General features: G+C 38.6%; 1 protein-coding gene across 3 annotated transcripts in view; it reads left to right on the top strand.

The window, feature by feature from the left end:
• Positions 1 to 18,688, top strand: part of myo1b (myosin IB) — an 86,162-nt gene that overhangs the window by 8,415 nt on the left and 59,059 nt on the right. For all 3 annotated transcript variants that reach the window (XM_034693485.1, XM_034693483.1, XM_034693484.1), the window contains exons 2-3: positions 4,601 to 4,747; positions 10,085 to 10,200. In XM_034693485.1, the coding sequence (XP_034549376.1) occupies positions 4,622 to 4,747; positions 10,085 to 10,200 (242 nt within the window). In that variant the 5' untranslated portion in view covers positions 4,601 to 4,621. The remainder of the gene's footprint in view (positions 1 to 4,600; positions 4,748 to 10,084; positions 10,201 to 18,688) is intronic.

Genomic DNA, 18,688 nt, shown 5'->3' with positions numbered 1-18,688 from the left:
GCTAAGAGTTTCACTTTCAAATACTGGAATGCTGTAGCAAAGCAGCAGCATTATGATGCCCTACAGCAAGACGGCATATGGTGGGGGGATCACAGAGCAGGTGCTATCTGTTTCATCCCTCAGGAGAGTCAGCGACTACATTAAAAAGGAAATAACTTGATTTAAAACCCCGCTTCAGACATCCAGAGCAGCTGCTGGATATGAGACATCACTGGGAGTGTTTTGGCGCGATGCCATCAAGAGAGGTATGCTGCAGTATTAAGTGGATGTAAAGTAACAGACCTCAGCGGACAATGGGTTGACATGCAAGAAAACCCTTTATCACACCAAGACGGAGCTGCTGGTGGTGCCAGTTTAACTCGGTATGTGGAGTAGGCGCCCCATGTACAAAGGCCATAGTCCCCTTCACACTGGTCGCAGGATTTACTAGTCACCCATGATTTGGTGACCATGCGGGAGTATGGTCTGCATTTCCAGTCTCTCCCAAGCTATTCTATCTAACCCCCCCCCCCCTCAAAAAAAATAAAGATGGCGCTGTCTTTGCAACAAATGCAGTCCCAACCAAGCGGCAACCTCCACTTAAGCCCATGTGGAAGTGTTAAAAAGATGATCTTTACAACAATAATAAACATGTTTACAGCCTGGTTCAAAAAACAGCTTGGCTCTACATAGCTAATTTCTCTATCAGCACACACTGTAAGGGGGGGTGAATATTTTTTTCTAACTCGACGGTTCAGAAGATATTAAGATTATTACTTTTTGCCCAATTAAGGACATGACTGACCTGACTGACAGGCAGGAACACATAGCTGTTGGCTAGGAGGCTCAAACCCTGCCTCTTTACCTCTAAGTTTGGTTGAGTTCAGCATCACCAATATAGCTCCCGCCGACGATTGGCTTCAAAATAGCGCTCAGGAACAGATGGCTGACGTCACAGGTACTACGTCCATTATTTATACAGTCTATGGTCCCAACACTAATTTGCCTTCTCTGATAAGGTTTGATATGTAGTACCAAGTACATCACAAATAGTAAAATAAAATACATATTATTACATTTCTTATTAGAGACGGGCTGATTAATGATGTTTTGAAATCAAACTGTTTATACAAATAACCAAATAATATCTGCAGCCATTGCAGGCAGTCTTGTCAGTATGGCTGCTGTCAAGCAATGTTAGTGCTTCCCCTAATGTTCATATCCTATCCTAAATGACAGATTGTCAAATTTAACACAGTTGACTTATATTTATGTCAGAGGCCATATTTAACAGCACTATTCTGTCCATCATAAGAGGATTTATATCAAACACGAGTCATTTTCTGAAATCTAAAGCAAAACCCAATTCATTTGTCTATTTGTTTAATGAAGCTGGTTAAGAAAACCACACATTATATTGTAATGTGTATGGAATAATGGATGCTATCATTAAATTGTTGTATTTCATCATATTCAAATACAACAAGAACATGATATCGGCATTATATATTGACCATTGTCCGAACTGCTCTCTGTAATTATCGTCATCAACCACTGAAAAACCGATATCTGTCAACCGCTAATTTGTATTGAACTGCTGTCGGCTGTTTTTTAACCCTGCACAGACAAGAAAGATATAACAGCATGCGTCATGACAAGCTGTGTGGCTCGACTGAGTACATGTTATGGCAAAAATCTGACATCAGACATTTTGGTAGCTTTGACTGACCATTCAGTTTTAGCTAGCATCTCGCTGTGTTTTTTCCCTTTTTTTTTACATGTTAACTTATCTGAATCTGGTTCTTATCTGTTCTAAAACATACTTGCTAATGGCAGACTTATTATTTTTTCTGTATATGCTACTGTTTTGGAGTTAAAGGGACATGTAAGTGTTTGAGGGGATTAAGAAATTGTGCTATTAGATCAGGCCATTAACAAGCATTCTTGCTGATACCTGTTACCAGATGTTGGGCTGTATTCAAGGCATTTTCAGCACTAGTTGGAGGTATTGAAACAACTCAGTTTACTACCCCTTTGTTTCAAAAACAAAAGAACATTTAACATTTTTAGACACGTTTCCCTCCCTGTCTTGGCCCACATTTTGAAAGATTTGTTTTCACTCCTAGTGTGAGCAGGAGCGGTTTTGGAGCTTGAGTCTTGCCTCCTACTAAGAACCGGGAGTCTTCTTTATGGGCCAATAACATTGTGCCCTGCAGGGGAACAGAAGCCAAGGAAACCGTAAAGTAGAGGTCTGCACAGGAGATCCATTTTTTTTTCAGGAATGTCATGCTGCTGCTAAGTTGGTTCTAAAAGTTGATGTGACAGCTGACCTGAAGAGAGTTCTGTGTTAAATAGACAAAGTGATGGTTTTGTGCTGAGACACTGGAGCTTGGAGTATTAGTTATTTGTGTAGTGAGCTGTAGAGTTTCAGATATTCACTTATTTCAGGGCTATTTCTAAGTCCTGTAAACATCCATGCTTTACTTATTGAAAGACTCATACATCACAGTGCATATAAAAACACTTTGCTCTCTTTCATTCGGTACCAACCAGTTTCTGTCCGTAGTTATGCAAAAACAGACATCTACACTACCAGAGCTGTGAACAATAGATGATTACATGGCCTCATCTGTCTGTCACAGCAGCAGACATTGGGCTTTTAGCACAGCAAAGCCCTGTATCAAGGCCCTGAATGTATCCCAGGCCTCTCTTTTATCTCCGGCCCCATAGCACTGGGATTACTGTCCCAAAGGAGATGGGAGGCAACATTGGACCAAAAAACTGCCACCCCCAGCACGGTCTTTGTCATGGTCACTCCAGCCCAGATCCTTTATAGGCCCTGAATATTATACTGCTGCAGCAAGCAAGCTGAAAAGCTGAAAACTATGAAGCAGTTTACTGTTTTGAGATTTAAGCAGCTCTTAAACAGGAGCAGATTCCAGATGAGCAGACATTCAGAGGTCAAGGGCAAAGTTCTCCTGTTATGTAATTGCCTGAGGGACATTCTCTCATGCAAGAGGAGAAGAAGCCTGAATAGCCAATCAAAAGGCCCCGCTCCCCCCTGGAGTCAGACCACTGCTGTACAAACATGTGCACCCAGGAGTTTATTTGAACTGGCTAAGTTTAGGACTGTTTATTTTCTGAACAGAGAATGCCTCTTGAAAAACTGAAGGCTTCACATATGATAGACAGCAAACCTAAAATAATGGCCTCAGAGGTGCAATGAAACAGTAAATTTATTATTATGGCGTTTCTCACAACAAGATAAGGCCTTATAATAATGATACATTTTACATACATATTTAGATACATTTGATTGTAGTGCAGTTTAAAGCTCCGGTGGGAAACTTTCAGTTTGTGTTGATTCTGGCGCCCCCTGTGTACAAAGTGGTACCTCTCTTTTCTTTACCAATTTGGTCCTGTTGTGGGTTTTTTTGTAATATAAAATCCCATCCTGCTTTATTTTAACAATAAAATGTCTGATGCATAGAAAATCTTTGCCATGTAAATGTAAACAGAGGCTATTTAGGTAGCATGCACTTTATCACTTTAATTGACATCGTCCCCCGCCGGTGGTTACAGACATAATAATAATAAATAATAATAATAATAATAATAATAATAATAATAATAATAATAATTAATATAATTGTAATAATCATAATAATTGATAAAATGTAAATAGTTATTTTGTAGGTGTTCAAAGACACAAAGGAAAGGTAAAGGTATAAGATACAGAAGAACAGATCAAAGTTGGGTAGGGAGTAGGGAGTTGCCTTTTTTAGGCCTTTTTTGAAGAGGTAGTCAATGATTATGAAGAAAACGTTAATTTTTATCTGGATGGTCTTGTTTGCTTTTGTAGCTCAGAAAGAGACACAAACTTGAAAATCATTGAGAGCAAAGCCCTCATTTACAATGACGTTGAACATATAAAAAACATTCAAATGCATGACAAGCAAATAAAAGATAAAACCTTGAAATAATGATGATCAATTAAATACAGACAACAATTAAAAAGTAATGTTAAATCCACTGAAAAGTAAATTTAATACAAAGTCAGTTAAAACAGGTGCAATCAGAGGTTAAAAAGTTTAAAACTAATGATTTGTAATGACTACAAGAAACAAATGCATTTATTTTTAAAGTGCTTTGAAGGGAGTTCCATGCAGATGTTGCAAAATAGCCAAACGCAGATTTTCCCAGCTCTGAATGAACTCTGGTAACCTGGACAGTAAGCCATTTAGTTGACCTTGTATGTTGTGCTCCAGAGGACCAAACTAGCATCAAAGATAAATATGACGGTAGCATCCCAACAAGCTACATATACATTAAGACACTTCCTTCCTCATTTTAATGTAATCTTTGTGTACGGTCATGTTTGCATGCTTCCAGTCCTTATCTTTGCTGACTTTGTTTGGTCATTGTTGGCAGATATAAGTTTGTCCGTCACCATAATGGTGTGAAACCAATGGCAGGGTTTGATTTCCATTTTGATTACGCACATGATGCTCATTTAGAGAAACATTGTTCCATGGTGTCACCAGTGGCCAAGACTTCACAAAAAACTTTTATTGAATGCAGTGTTTGATGTTTGTCTTCCTCTCTCTGTATTTCATTTCAGGGGGCGACACCTGCAGCCACAATGGAGGTGAAAACGTCACTTCTAGACAACATGATTGGGGTTGGCGACATGGTCCTCCTAGAGCCCCTTTCTGAGGAAACATTCCTCGACAACCTGAGGAACCGCTTTGACCACAATGAGATCTACGTAAGTCTACAAATTAATTTCAAAGAGTGATTGTATTGGTACCACTGAACTTTGTTTGGTTTGCAGTGTAATATCAGACTGCTTTACTTGTTTATACTTCCAAAAACTTCCAACGCTGGCTCCCTTGAGGAAAGATGCCGATACTTTGTATATCTCCATTGTTTCTCCACTCTCACAGTCACTTGAGTCTTGGCTACTCATGTGGCACACATTCAGGGACCACAGTAACCAGCCAATCAATAAATCACATCACCGAGGAATGTAGATGATGCCTGTAAATGAGGCATGAAATCTAGAGCTCAGGGAAAACGAGGGGACTTGCAGCCTGGCTGGCTTGGTATCTTTCTCCAGAAGAAGGCAGTTGTTTGAGTATCATCCCGGCATCAGGCAATTGGTTCTGGGCTTTGTGCTCGGCCACTCCACGCCCCCTCTTCTCTGCAGGTTGGCTGCTCCATACATCAGCCATGATGATTACAGCTCCGCTCTGGTTACTGTTGGCTCGCAGGGCTCGGAGCCCAAGGCATGATGTCACCTCATGTAGCCGTGATTGCCTCAGTAGAGGAGCAGATATTCGGTGGTACTGCATCCCACATCCTGCTGAGGAATGGGAACAGCGTTTGCACATGTCAGATGTCCTCAATTTTCTGTTCAAAATCTGAGCTTAGAGTTTCTTTTCTTTCCTGTGGTGCTGACCTAAATGTTCTGAAACTGGTTTAACAAGCCCAGATTTTGCCATTTTGAATTATGTGTATGCTTCAACTGACATATCTGATGTTACCTTTTTAGTTAAGTACTGATTACTGATGAAGTGAAAGAAAGAAAAAGCACATTCATGGAAAGGTAAAGCTCATGGCTTGGAGTTTCTATAATGGAAGCTTTTTATGGTAGCTAATGTTAGCTGCACCTCAAGAGTGATGACCAGGAATGGCACCGAGGCCTGTACTTATCCAATAAATCTGCGGTGAACAATCCTTCCATGCGAATGTATTTTCCCCTCATGTGGTATCATTCCTTACAAATGGCCCCCAACCCCCACCCAAAACTATCAAATGACAGCTCAGAGCAGAAGAAACATGGCTTTGTTTCCAGAGGGACGGCGCATCATGTATCCAATAACTCTGAGGAAAATCAAAGAGAAGGAGAATCTTCCTGTTAACTGCTGCCCTGCTTCTTATGGCTGACTCTCTCTGCTGCTGAGCAAAAAAAAAAACAATGAAAGAAAGAAATCGATACTGTTTTTTACTGAAACACTTTTTTCTAACGTTAGCTCTACAAAGTCAAATATCTAATTTGGAACCAAGCCTTCTTCTTCTTAAAGGCAAAACTGAAGCTGTTAATTGGTCAGTACCAAATTAAATCTCTTAGAGGGATTGTTCTCCTATATTTAATCTTATCTGATATTAATGGGAAAATGCACTCCATTATTCCAATGCCCTGTTGTAAAATCTGTTGTTCCACAAGTTTAAGAGGAAATAATAATATTTTTTTTTTGTATAGCACCTTCAAAAACAATATTTGACAATAACAGCAGCGCATACATAAAGAACAAAGTGTAAAAACCAAAAAGAGCTTGAACTACAATATAACTGGAACATCAAGAATACAAACAAAAGTAGAACCCAAACAACAACTTAACCAGTTATCTTAAGAAACCAACCCAAAAGAACCCAGGTGGCACAAGAACCCAAAAATGAACTGAGACCAAAGGGACCAGGAAGTAAAATGATTCAAGCACTAAAAGAGAAAATAAATCACTACATGAATGAATAACTTTTAGCAGTAAAAATCAATAAAGCAGGAAAAGAGGGGTAAAATAAAGCAGTAAGAGAGATGGAATCATCAATATAGATAAAATATTTAAAGATAAGCGCGGTAACAGAAAGTGGTGCCATTTGCCATATTTGGTGAGGGACTGCAAGGTGTAGGCTGTTTTTGAAACCACCTGCTACATACTACCTACAACTTTAGTGTACGTACGGCATACTGCACACTACATTTGAATTTAATATGTGGTGTGACTGTTCGGTTCGATCTGTTTTAAAGCATGCTGGGCCAGACATCACTGGATTTTCGATTTCGGAAAGCGGAAGTAAACAACGACCAAGCTGATAGAGAAACTGCTTCTTTAGCATCACTTATGATCACTGGAAGTGACGAGATTCACTGGCGTTTATTTCACATTACTTCACTGTAAATGTATCGGACTGTTAAATGTCTGATAGAACTCCAACACAGTAGGTGGCGATAATGCACCTAAAAACTAGGGATGCACAGATCCTAACTTTTAGGTCCCGATACCGATATCGATACCTGGGCTTTGGTATCTGAAATTTAAGCTGACAGTGTCATTATTCAAGAGATTATAAATATGTAGCAGCAGTTTGGTAAGTTAATCTTCATCACCAACAGATATTACAATTCAACTGTAAACCTCAGCAGTGGATAAGAGGAATTAAATATTCTGTATAAAAAAAATGCTTCAAATGAGAAAAAAAAATTTGTCAATGTAGTGTTTCCCACAGAAGTACAGTGTACCTGTGGCTGGGAAGAGGGCTATAGTGCCCACTGTAGTGCCATATGGATCGGCGATATATATCGACCCCTTGTCGCCGATATCCGATCTAGCTTTTTGAGTCCAATCTAGCCGATTTCCGATACCAGGATCGGATCGGTGCAGCCCTACTAAAAACCAAGTAGCGCTGCGCATTGCGGGAAACGGTGGGCGAGGGAGACTGGTCTGCTGCATACTGAGAAGTTCCCCCAATCAGCACGACATCCAGGTGGTTTTGACATACTGCAGATTTGCTCTTGTTTAAATACTGCAGACTACATACAGAATTTTGTCCAAATAGGTATGTACTGTTAGCATAGTAGGCGGTTTTGAAAACAGCCAGAGTGTTGTGCCATTGCCTTTGTTACAATCTAGCATGGTTACCAACAGTGAAAATGGTTTCCCAAAATCTAAGTGTTATTGGCTCGTAAACATGAGGCTGACTTCTTTTATTTATCTGTGTTAATGCAAGCTGGAGAACCACTGAGGCAATGAAGGCTAGCATACCTTATTTCTTTTAAATGTAGCTATGGACATAAGTCTTAGAAACAACTATGCATGTCATATGGAAATACCGAGATACCTACCTATGCTTTCTAAAGCTGTCAGTCCCAATCAACTTTCAATTACTGTATTCATCATGTTGACACCAAAGGCCCACCAAACCGAAATGTTCATGATTAGCACCTGGCAATTTTTACATCAGTAGAAGATGGCAGATATGAAGGCACAAAAAAGTCAAAGATGAGAAATCACTGAAAAATGATCTTAAGAAAAAGCTGAGGGTGAGAAAAAGTAGTTTCTTTTCAGTAGCTATTAAGCTTGTGATTTATCCTCCCAGCACCTGTAATTTTAATGACCAGACAGATGGAGTTCATAGCAAAGGGTGTATAAATCCAAAAGAAACCATGCTGCAGAGATTGGCCCACTACCTTGACTCTGTGTCCAGTGTCTGCACACATTATCGATCTCTGCTAATACACATGCTACCTCATGAGTTCTCACTGATATCCCATCTGACCTTTCTCCAAGTAGGAAAGGTCAAGGGTCACTCCTCAGAAAGCCATAGAGAAAAGGGATTGCATTATTCTTGTTGTTTGCAGAGTGAAAAAGGAGTAGAAGACTTAAAAGGGAGGATGTTTATCTTTTGGTGTTTCCCTTTTTTCTGCTGTGTTATAGAGGGAAGGTTATTAGGTGTTTGGTTACTTATTTATGGACCATAAGTTTGTTTGAATTAGTGGTGAAAAGTCTTTAAAGTGCTACAGTAACAGCCCAAGGAGTGGGCCTTTTTCCTGACGTTATCCATCTAAAGACTCGCAACAAAGTCCCCTGCATGTGCGTTTTGCTACTTTTAACGTGTTATGATTCCGCCTCTGGTCCAAAGAGCCCTCTCATTTACACGTGATGGCTGTTTACATCGCACACACTCATTCCCTTTTGTACCCTGTCCTCTGCACTTGAAAAGGCCTCATTTCGCCTGTGGTAGGCTATTGAACGAGAGGCTGTGGGAGGTTGTGGTGTTGCCACAGGGAAGGCCATGCTCCGCTCTTGGGTTATGCAACAGCCATTACCATGGAAAGCAGAGAAAAATGTTTCAGGTTGATGGTTGAAAGTGCTATCTGGGCTTTGTTTGGAGCGTGGGAGGATGATGATGAAGATGATGGATGGTTACATTTGCTTTCTGAAATATCTGACAAGTGTTATGTGTTGAACAGGACCTGTGCGAGTGTTACATAAAGGTGCTCTTGTATGTGGAGATTTGAAACACTGTTAGCTTTATATGTTTCTTTACTGAGCTGATATGTTTGATACTTGCATCTTCAATACATGCGATATGATTGAACCAGTGCTGCAGTCCTTTTTAACCCTCCTGTTCCCCTCAAATTTAGTAACATCTTTTATCATTGGGGTCAATTTGACCCCAGCAATTTAAACCTCCAGGAACAGATTGTTACCCAGGTTTAAGTGTCAGGTACTTTTATGTTTCTCTGTTGACTCTAAATAACCTTTAAATTAAATATATTTCAAGCATAAACACAATTTAAAGCATTCAGAAGGACTTTATTATAAAACAGAACATCAAACTGCTGTGAGTTTGTCATGCTCTCGTCGGCCCTGCCTTGTTTCTATGTTCTCAAAACATATGACACAGGACACATTATTAAATGTCTCTGGAGACATGGTGGCAGGAAATTATTATATCTCAATCTGAAGGTTGGCGGTTCAATCCCAGCTCCTGTTCCAGGTATGGTTACGTTAGGTTAGACCGCTAAAGCAGAGGGATGCTATTTTAGGTTATACAATTGTATGTTATAGTGACCTCAATATCATCCATAACAACCCAAAAAATTTTTTATAAAATGTTGATATTTCTTATGTTTTATACAGCTAAAACAGCCTGGGGTCCAATTGACCCTAAGCATAATAGGAGGATTAAGGAGGAGCCCTGTGGTTAAACTGAGAAAGAAAAACATTTGAACTTCAAGGTTTCATGTGGCATTTAATACCCTTCTTCAAAACCTTGACCTCTTTATAGTCCATTGTTTACTGGCCTGCTCTCAGCTTCCATAAACTCTCCTCAGTTTCACTCCATGCCCTGCATGCCTAAACAATGCATTATGAACACTCAACAGAGAACAGCTGACACAGGCAGAATTCCTCCCACTGCGACATGACAATTAACACCTGAATGGACGGAGCGGAGGACAGGATTTTGGAATCACTGCCCTTGCAACTGATTTTGATCCACGCTCACTGTGCTCTTTGTTTCTTCTTCTCCTCCCCAGACATACATTGGCAGTGTGGTGATCTCCATGAACCCCTACAGGTCCCTGCCCATCTTCACGCCAGACAAAGTGGAGGAGTATCGCAACAGGAACTTCTATGAGCTGAGTCCACACATGTGAGTCCACCTCCCAACGAGCCAGTGCATATGCAAAGTGTCTTGACTAAAATTGAACAAGAGACGAGGATAGCGCCAAAGAATTGGGGCCACTGTAAGGAAGAAAAAAATGAAGATTAAAAGAATAGTCGCACATTTAGGGGAATAAAGCGGAAAGAGAAAAAAGCTGTAAAGTTTATTCTTGTCAATTTACAAGAATAAACATCTAAATTTACAAGATTAAAGTTTTATATTTACAAGAAAAAAGTCATAAACTTAAGAGATTAAAGTTGAAAATAAATGACAATAAAGTCATAATCTTCAGACAATAAAGTTGTAGTTTTATGAGAGAAGTTGTAATCACTGGCTTTAGTTAATCTATCTGTGGGCTAAGACAACACAGAAAGTGACTTTAGAAGGAAAGCCAGCTGCCTGCGTTGGAATGAAGAAAGTGGATCATGTTGTGAAGTTATACTCATCAGCTGAGGACAAACAGAAGTGTTCACAAGCTCCCTGTTAACCTGCCCCTCTTCAAAACAGACGTTTCTTGCACCTTCAAGTCAGAATCCTCATTCTGTGGTGCTAATGCGCTAAAAGATCTGGTATTGAGTTGTTTGTATAACCCATGCTAAACATATTCCCTAATATAGTTCAAGTGGCTGCAGGGCAGCTTGCTCTTATGATAAGTCCCTTGGAAATAACATATAGGATAACCATAGATTAAAACTTTGACTTTAATCTCATACATGTATGACTGTATTCTCTTAATCTCATGACTTCAATCTGGAAAATTTTATATTTTTTCTCATAATTTTGCGATTGTAATCTCAAGATCTCAATTTTTTTCTAAAAGGTGGCCCTAATGCTCCAATGTAGTTTTAACTAAGCATTCCATGTATGTTGATGCATTTAAAACATACATCTATACACTGACCCAGATTTTCAACATTCACCTTTTTTATTTAGAGTTTTTACTGCTGACAAACTTTGCACTCTCTATCACCATGTAATTGATTTGATTAGTTTTTGGTTGCAACATTTTGAAGAGGCAGACATACTAAATGCATATTTTATGATGTGTATAGTATGATGTTTGGAGAAAACCGAAACGTATTTGTTTTTTGTGTCAGATCTGTGCGTTGACTTGCACATGCTCCTGTACCTGATTACACACTGATACCCCATCTAAGGACGTTAGGGAGGCATACACATATGGGTTTTGATATCCAAACAACTTCTTCAACATTGATGGTTTTAAGCAGGAACCTTCTTCTGTCTGTTGAAAACGCAGCATATTCCAAACCCCTGTAAGGATTATCACTTTGGATCCAGTCATTAATGAGGAGGCGCAGAGCCTGAGATCAGGCGGTCACTCGCTCTTGTGTGCCGAGTCAGTCTGGTGGGTCTGCTCGCCATTCAGCACTGTGGCATGCCATCTGTCCACTGGCAACCTTAAGTCAACATTTCTGCGAGGCTGCCAAGATAAAACAAAGCCCAGCACTCGTCAATTAGCCTGCTGTGTCCCTAGGCTGCAGCAAAACCCCTCAGAGAGAGGAATGAAAGAGCGAGAGTGCCCTTGTCCCTGAGCAGACACACTCCCTGCAGACAAAAGCGAGCTCCTTGGCTTTACTTTACAGCCAGCTGTACAGAACTGACATGACACAGTTTCAGGCGGTTTTATCCCTCTTTGGCTTTTTTCTCTTCCCGTGTGTCCTTGTGTTTACCGGTGGAGACCGCTGGTGTGCACAGGAGTTTTCCCATGGTCAGCAACACAGTGCATTGTTTTCAAGATTTAGAGGGTTTCCTGATTTACCTGTTGAAACGTGATAACTTAATTACCCACAACAAATCCTCCCCTTTTAAAAACATTCTGTCCTTGCTATGAGCTATTGTTAGTTTAATAAGGGACAGAACACCAGCTGGCTGATTATTACCCAAAACATGCTGGGAGAGGATAAAGTAGGGCTGGGCGATAATTCAACAACGATAATTATCGTGATATAAATACATATATATATATATATATATATATATATATATATATATATATATATATATATATATATATATATATAAATACAACAAATGTTGATCGAAATTCAATATATTTAAATGCCCGTAATCCATAGTAACCTTAAAAGGGAGTGTCAAACGTGCGGCCCGCAGGCCAAAACCGGCCCACCAGAAGTTCCAATCCAGCCCGCGAAACGACTTTGCAAAGTGAAAAAATTACAGAGAAGACATTAACTACAATTTTTCAATAAAAGTAACTTATATTTCAGATTTGTCCTCTGGGGGTCGCATACATCATAGTGCTGATGGAGCGCACCTGAAGGGTGCTCTGGGAGTTTTTTTCTCAAAGTGAGAAAATAGATTGCTTGCTGTTTATGAATCTCAACCGGATTATGCAAAGACTTGAGATGATCCACTAACTATTAACACTAGCACTACACCCCTTCATACAACACTGTCCAGCAAGCAGACTGTTCATGCTGGAGCTGAGGGGTCCATAATAGTCAACTTTACCTTCTTCATTATTATAATCTATCTGTTCTTTTGCAGTAAACCGTACACTCTGTGTCAGGTGAATGGGTAACCTGTGTGTTTGGTGTGTTCGCAGCAGGTTTCAGGGCTTTAAGAGGAAAATATTCTGCCCTCTTTGTGGAGAAAATAGAACAGCTGTTTTTGTAGAAAGATACTTAATTAAATGTGAACATTCACAGAATGTGCTTGTACCTTTTTGCACTAAAACAAAGAGAAACATTTAGAGTTGTCATTATTTATAGGTTATGTTATGATTTTACTGATCCGGCCCACTTCAGATCAACTTGGGCTGTGTGTGACCCCTGAACTGAAAAGAGTTTGACGCCCCTGCTCTAGAAACTGATACACAGTATCTGTGATATATTTTTGTTGTGAATTTAAATCAAATTATGTAAATTACCTCAACCTGAAAAAAATGAGAATCTGCAAACTACAACTTCACAAAAATCTCATCTTATTCAAGAAGCTTATCAGAGAAATAACTCCAGATACAAACTAACAAACCGTCTGATTTATTAGACTTTCAAAAATGTGCCTTTAAATGTAAATGAAATAATGATTTGATATTTATCGGGATAATGATCAATGTTGATTGATATTAAATATTTTATTGTGGTAACATCTTTTTTAATATCGCCCAGCTCTAGGATTAGGTTTGCATCTTGTCAAATGATATTATTTAAAATCTTTCCTTAAAACTAACAAGAGTTCATCTTAAATGCCAACATTTCCAACAAACACATCTTCTCTGCAGTGCTCCTGAAGAATTATAGTGGCAAACATTGTATGAAGTGTGATTTGAAACGAGCCCTCACAACTCATACACTGACCTAACATGTTTGGCAATGGACACGCATTTTTCAGAAATGACCTCTGCCCTTCGCTGCATAACCACAAGGTAATTTAAAAAGTTACTAAAGGCTAAAGGCCAAATAGTCAACCATTTGTCAAATACTTTGCAAGATCATTTTCATACCATACTGACATGAAGGAAACCAGCCGTGGCCTCAACAAAGCAGTGATGTAAATTATGAAAGATTTGTTGGTACTAGACATGCAAAAGCACAAGTGTAGTCCCTAAAGCTGCTTAAAGCTGTTATCTTAAAGCTCTTTATTCATGAATGACAGATCCAGCCAAAACATGTTGCTCAATGCATTAAATAAAAGTGTAGTATTATTTGAATAACACTGGTTAAAACTACATGTCTGTCTGAGCTGTTATGGCAATAACTCAAAGAACCACAGATGAAAAACCTGCTCCATCCCTCTCTGTTCTTCTGCATCTCGAGTGATTCATGACTTTTTTTTACACTGGGAATGTTTCCTGTTGACTGAAACACACATCCTGTAAATGTGTGAAAAATTATCTTACCATCAGTTTCTTAAGTAAGGACGATGAAGCCCTCTTTATCAGGACAGACTTGCAAAAGACTAACATGCAAGTCAAAGGCAGATTGTTTCAACATGCAATATAAATTGATCTTAATCCTGGAGTCAGACCATCTGGACCAAGCTTTGTGGCTTTGCATTGATCATCCTCAAGCAATGTCATGCACGCAGCCCTGTCAAACACATCCGGCCAGTTATCCTGAACTCAATGACATTTTGAGCAATGATACAGTGAAAGAAGACCATAAATATAATATATAACCACAAAATACAAAGAAAAGTGATAGAAATGGACTCTCTGCAGGCCCATATTGTCTTTGGCATGATTAGCCTGTCTGAGGAAAACATGTTTTACAGTTTCAAAAATGTTTTTGTTTACTCATAAATGCACCACAAAAACATTATAGAGTCCAAAAAAAGGGATTACATTACTAATGTCAAGGAAACAAGATCATGTTAGCAGCAGCATGCTCTAGCTCACTGCTTCTTTTGATATTATTAATTTAAATTCAACAAAAGATAAAGGTGGGTGGTCCTCTTTATCGAAGTAATTTTTTTTATAAACTATGTTTATTGGAACATTTTTGACATAATTTGACAGTTGTGTTGAATACTTGCAATTAAGTGTCATTAGGGTTGCCAACTTTCTCACTACTAAATAAGAGACAGGTGCACGGTGCCATGGTGGTGTGAGCATGATGTGTGAATTCAGTGTGTATACTCCCTTTAATCCTTACTGTATCATTATGTAACCTCATATGAATAAACCTCAAAGAAACTGCAATTTGTCTCCTTACATCAAAAAACAGGAAAAAGATAAATTAAATGTAAAAGAGGAGTATAACTCACTAAATGTACTTCTTCCATGGATACTTTTTGCAGCTCTTAACTGACTCAAGCAGTCTTTTGTCCTTTTGCACAGCCTGAGAGAAGTCCTTACATGACAAGTCACAGTTTACAGATATTTGAAGTTCATGTTTGATCAGCTCTGTGCTGCATCTGTGTCTTGAGTCTGACCATTTAATGGTCATTAGAGAGAAAATCCTCTCCACACTTTTTTGCAGGACCTGGCACATTTACAAGAGTTAATAGTCAATATCCAGGACAAATGAGGTCCCGTATGAAACAAACCAATTTAGCTCAATATACAGGATGTCCCGGCTAATACGGGACAGTTGGCAACCCTAAGTGTCATATAACACAAGACAATACAATCCCTAAATAATAACAAGAAAACAAAAATAATAAATCAATAAAAACGTAATGATAATAACTAATACAAATTATTATAATTACACCAATAATTCTATGTAACCACAATACCAACAGTAATACCAAAAGCAATCAAATGAATTAATACAAGTATACACGCATACATATCTATGAGAAATGAAAAACAACTGTGATTATCCAATCATAATTGGTTATAGTTTAAGAGTGAATTTAAAAAATGACGCTAGTTTGTAAAAATACTACTTCATACTATACTGCTTTTAAGATAAGCTAATTTGAACCAAATCTAAAAGACATCATGAAGCTACTGTAAGAAGAAGGTACTGTCTTATTTCTGGTAGGTGAGAAAGAAGTGTTTTTCACAAAGTTTCTCAATTAACCTTATTTACATTTTTCACTCATATGGAGTGTAATCTACTTTTTATCCAGCATTATGGCGTTAACAAGTACAAAACGACAAGTCTGGAACTGTTTCTGTGCTAATAATGACACATGTAAACAAATAATCAGCTGTGAAGTTATGATCTGAAAACAACATTTCGATATTGTCTTTTGAATACATTTGGCCTGACTGGTATTCAAATTAGAACAGCATGGAGCATGCATAGCTACAGGTCATTTGAATGTATAGCTTGTCATGCCTTGTTAAACACAAAGCTTTTTCTTGTTGGAGCTCTCACTGTGTGCGCCCTAAATCACGTAGAAAAGCCTCAGTTTTTAGGCCACATTCGAATCCATTAATAAGAACTAGGTGTTGCGATTCTGTAAATCAGGCATGTCCAAAGTACGGCCCGGGGGCCAATTGCGGCCCGAGGTCCATTTATTTATGGCCCCAAGCTTCCATCTTAAAATGTGTTATTTATAGCACAGAAATTAATCACATTCTGAATCGTCTGAACATTTACAGTTTCTTTCAAGCGCACAAACAAAACTAAAGTCAATCCAGAAATGTCTCAAAAAGATTCATATGGACTACCTCTCTAAAGCCAAAGCTCTGGGAATCCTGCAAGACGGCAATAAAGAAACACAAGAACTCTTAAAGCTGACAGTTTTTCAAATTAATGTTTTCATCATGATGTGAAAATGTTCTTGATGAGCACTAAAAGTTCAGAAGACACAAAAGAGGACACAATACAAGATCAAAATTATGAAATTGTACAGCAAAGGCAAAATTTGGTGCATAAAACATTTTCAGAACTCAGGAAAATAATTATTTTGTTCTTAATATGTTGTCTGCTGGTCAGAACAGTCTTTAAAACAACATGAAAAAGTAGATGTTATGAAATCCAGATCGTGATCCTGCCATAGGAAAATAATGATACAATATTTTTCCCACATTGCCTGACCCTAATGAAAAACATTTTCCCCCAGAAGAAGATAACGTTTGCTAATCTTTACATGGTACTTCCTAGTTACTGTTTTATTGAGAAAACATTTAAAATAATTGTTATTAAATATTTCATAGATAACTTTTAGGATTCCAAAGTCTCAGTAGGAGCCACTGGCCCTGAGGTATTCTGACAACATCATATGTGGCCCTCTTTGAAAAAAGTTTGGACACCCCTGCTGTAAATTGTTTCATAAAGGCTGTGTCCAAAGTTTGGTTATATGTTTCTAAACTTAAGCAATAACTTTGTTTTTGCTGCATATAGTTCTTCAAAGAATTTATTGAATAATAAGATGAACTTTTAATGAATTCGAAACTGATGTTTTTTTATTTAATGTGACACATTTTTACATTTCATCACAATGTTTTTGTCAAAATGTGTTGAAAAGCAAATTTATTGAAGCACTGAAATAATTAAAGGCACAGCACTTCCCCAAAACAACCCCCCAAAGAAACAGATGAGATGAATTTGCATTCTTTATTTTTCAAACAGAAGGAGAACACATTTTTTTGTCATGTTGTTTTCAAAAGAGAAAGGTTTGTGCCTGTACGTGACTGTATTTTTTGCTTGGCTGAACTTCAACTTGCTGACAGGCACTAATGCTAACAGTGCCTGAGGGGATCAGTGTTTGGCTTTAATTAAGGTAACAACAGGGGGTCCTTGGAATCTTCCTCTTCCTGTCTTTGATCCTCATCAGACACTTAAACAGCATTAAATCAGCAGCTCAGAGCAGGTTGCATCAGTCAATGTAGCTCCTCAAAGTGTTTACCTGAGCACTTAATGGTGTTTGGCAGTGTAGGAAGCCCTATTGAATTGCATTGGATGTTGCAAGACAGTTGATAACTGCTGAACAAACACAAGTGCTGGGAAAACTTCTACTTCAGAATATTTATGTCGGTGTTGGTGAATACTTTTAGCAATTTTTTAGAATGAAGCTACGGTCTTCATCGAATTTCTCGCCTCATTGTTACTGTGGAGCTATTTAAAGAACAAATAACAAGCACCCGATAACTGCCTAACACTTAAACCCCCTTCAAAACCTGTATACGCCCACACACTCTGCAAACAACAGCGGTAAGCAACATCCACTCTTTGTGCAAGATTTTAGAGGGATCGATAGATAGAAAGAACATTGCCGTAGACAAAAACATGTCAAAATGTCACATAAAGGGTTATTTTCTGAGACTTCCTGGTACAAAACTGTTGTTATATGGTCTGCCACACTTGCAGGAAACACCAGCATTTTGTGAAAGTTCCTTCATTATCTGATTTGGTGTTGTTGGAAATGTCTAAACTTCCTGGTTGTCTATTGGGATGTGAAGAAAGATTAATGCAGCTTAATGTTATTGAGTAAATCCAGGACTAGGTGCATGAGCATGACTGGTTTTGTAAAATGCATTGTATTTGATTAATAGGGTTGCATCATCATTAGTTTTTAGTGTTCTTTGCGTGCGTATCTGCATCTCCTCCCAGAATGTCTGCGGTGCTTTCTGTTTGTGCAGCAATGCATTTGTGTTTTCTGTAAGCACAAGTTAGAGCCAGTCATCGTGTGCAGGTGCTTGTCTGTTTCCCACCTGCTCTTTACACTCCCCAGTGTTGGTGTTAACGTGTGGGTGTGTTTGTGTGTGTGTGTGCACATCAGTTGGAGAAAAAGGACTGCAGCTGGCCCCCAATCTCTAAACTTGTTAGTAGGCTAATTGCCTGTTAAGTTCCATTTTAATTAGAGTTAGCATAAACTGTGGCTTGGCCCGAGACCAGTAAAGAACACATTGATCAATTAAGACAAAGTCAGGCAGCAGATGTTTCCAGGCAGCTGTCTAGTGGAGTCTACCAAGACTTTTATGATATCCTAATATGCACAATGTGATCCAGGAAGAAATGAGTAAATTGAAGCAGATTTATCTAAAAGAAAATTGAATAAAAACAAGAAAAAAAGCATCAACAAGAGTGTGCAC

This window comes from Notolabrus celidotus, chromosome 10, assembly GCF_009762535.1.
Source record: "Notolabrus celidotus isolate fNotCel1 chromosome 10, fNotCel1.pri, whole genome shotgun sequence".
NCBI lineage: Eukaryota > Metazoa > Chordata > Actinopteri > Labriformes > Labridae > Notolabrus > Notolabrus celidotus.
Note: the sequence above shows the minus strand (reverse complement) of the source record. Positions and strands in the feature narration are given on the sequence as shown.